This window comes from Cystoisospora suis, assembly GCF_002600585.1.
Source record: "Cystoisospora suis strain Wien I chromosome Unknown contig_8974, whole genome shotgun sequence".
NCBI lineage: Eukaryota > Apicomplexa > Conoidasida > Eucoccidiorida > Sarcocystidae > Cystoisospora > Cystoisospora suis.
Window position 1 is genome coordinate 1 of NW_027161752.1, and position 251 is coordinate 251.

At 43.4% G+C, this 251-nt stretch overlaps 1 protein-coding gene across 1 annotated transcript in view; it reads right to left on the reverse strand.

Moving 5' to 3' along the window:
- Nucleotides 1–93: 93 nt before the first annotated feature.
- Nucleotides 94–251, reverse strand: part of CSUI_010939 (uncharacterized protein) — a gene marked incomplete at both ends in the record, with an annotated part of 688 nt that continues 530 nt past the window's right edge. The window contains one exon of the mRNA XM_068071040.1: nucleotides 94–154. Coding sequence (XP_067916984.1) covers nucleotides 94–154 — 61 coding nt within the window. The remainder of the gene's footprint in view (nucleotides 155–251) is intronic.

Here is a 251-nt window from a genome sequence, read left to right on the forward strand (position 1 = left end):
AAGAAGAAGAAGAGGAAAAGACAGATATCAGGAGAGATGAGAAGCGTGAGGAAGGAGAAGAAGAGATACATGAAGAAAAAAAGATCGACATGACGACCTCTCCATTCTTCTTCTTTGAAGCAGATCAGGGGGACCGTGTAGAGGCCTTGTGACACTGAAGAGGATGAAGAAGAGAAAGAAGAAAGACACATCCACTTGCCGCAGAATGAGAGAGAGGAGAAAAGAAAGAGTTGACTAGAGAGGAATGTCTT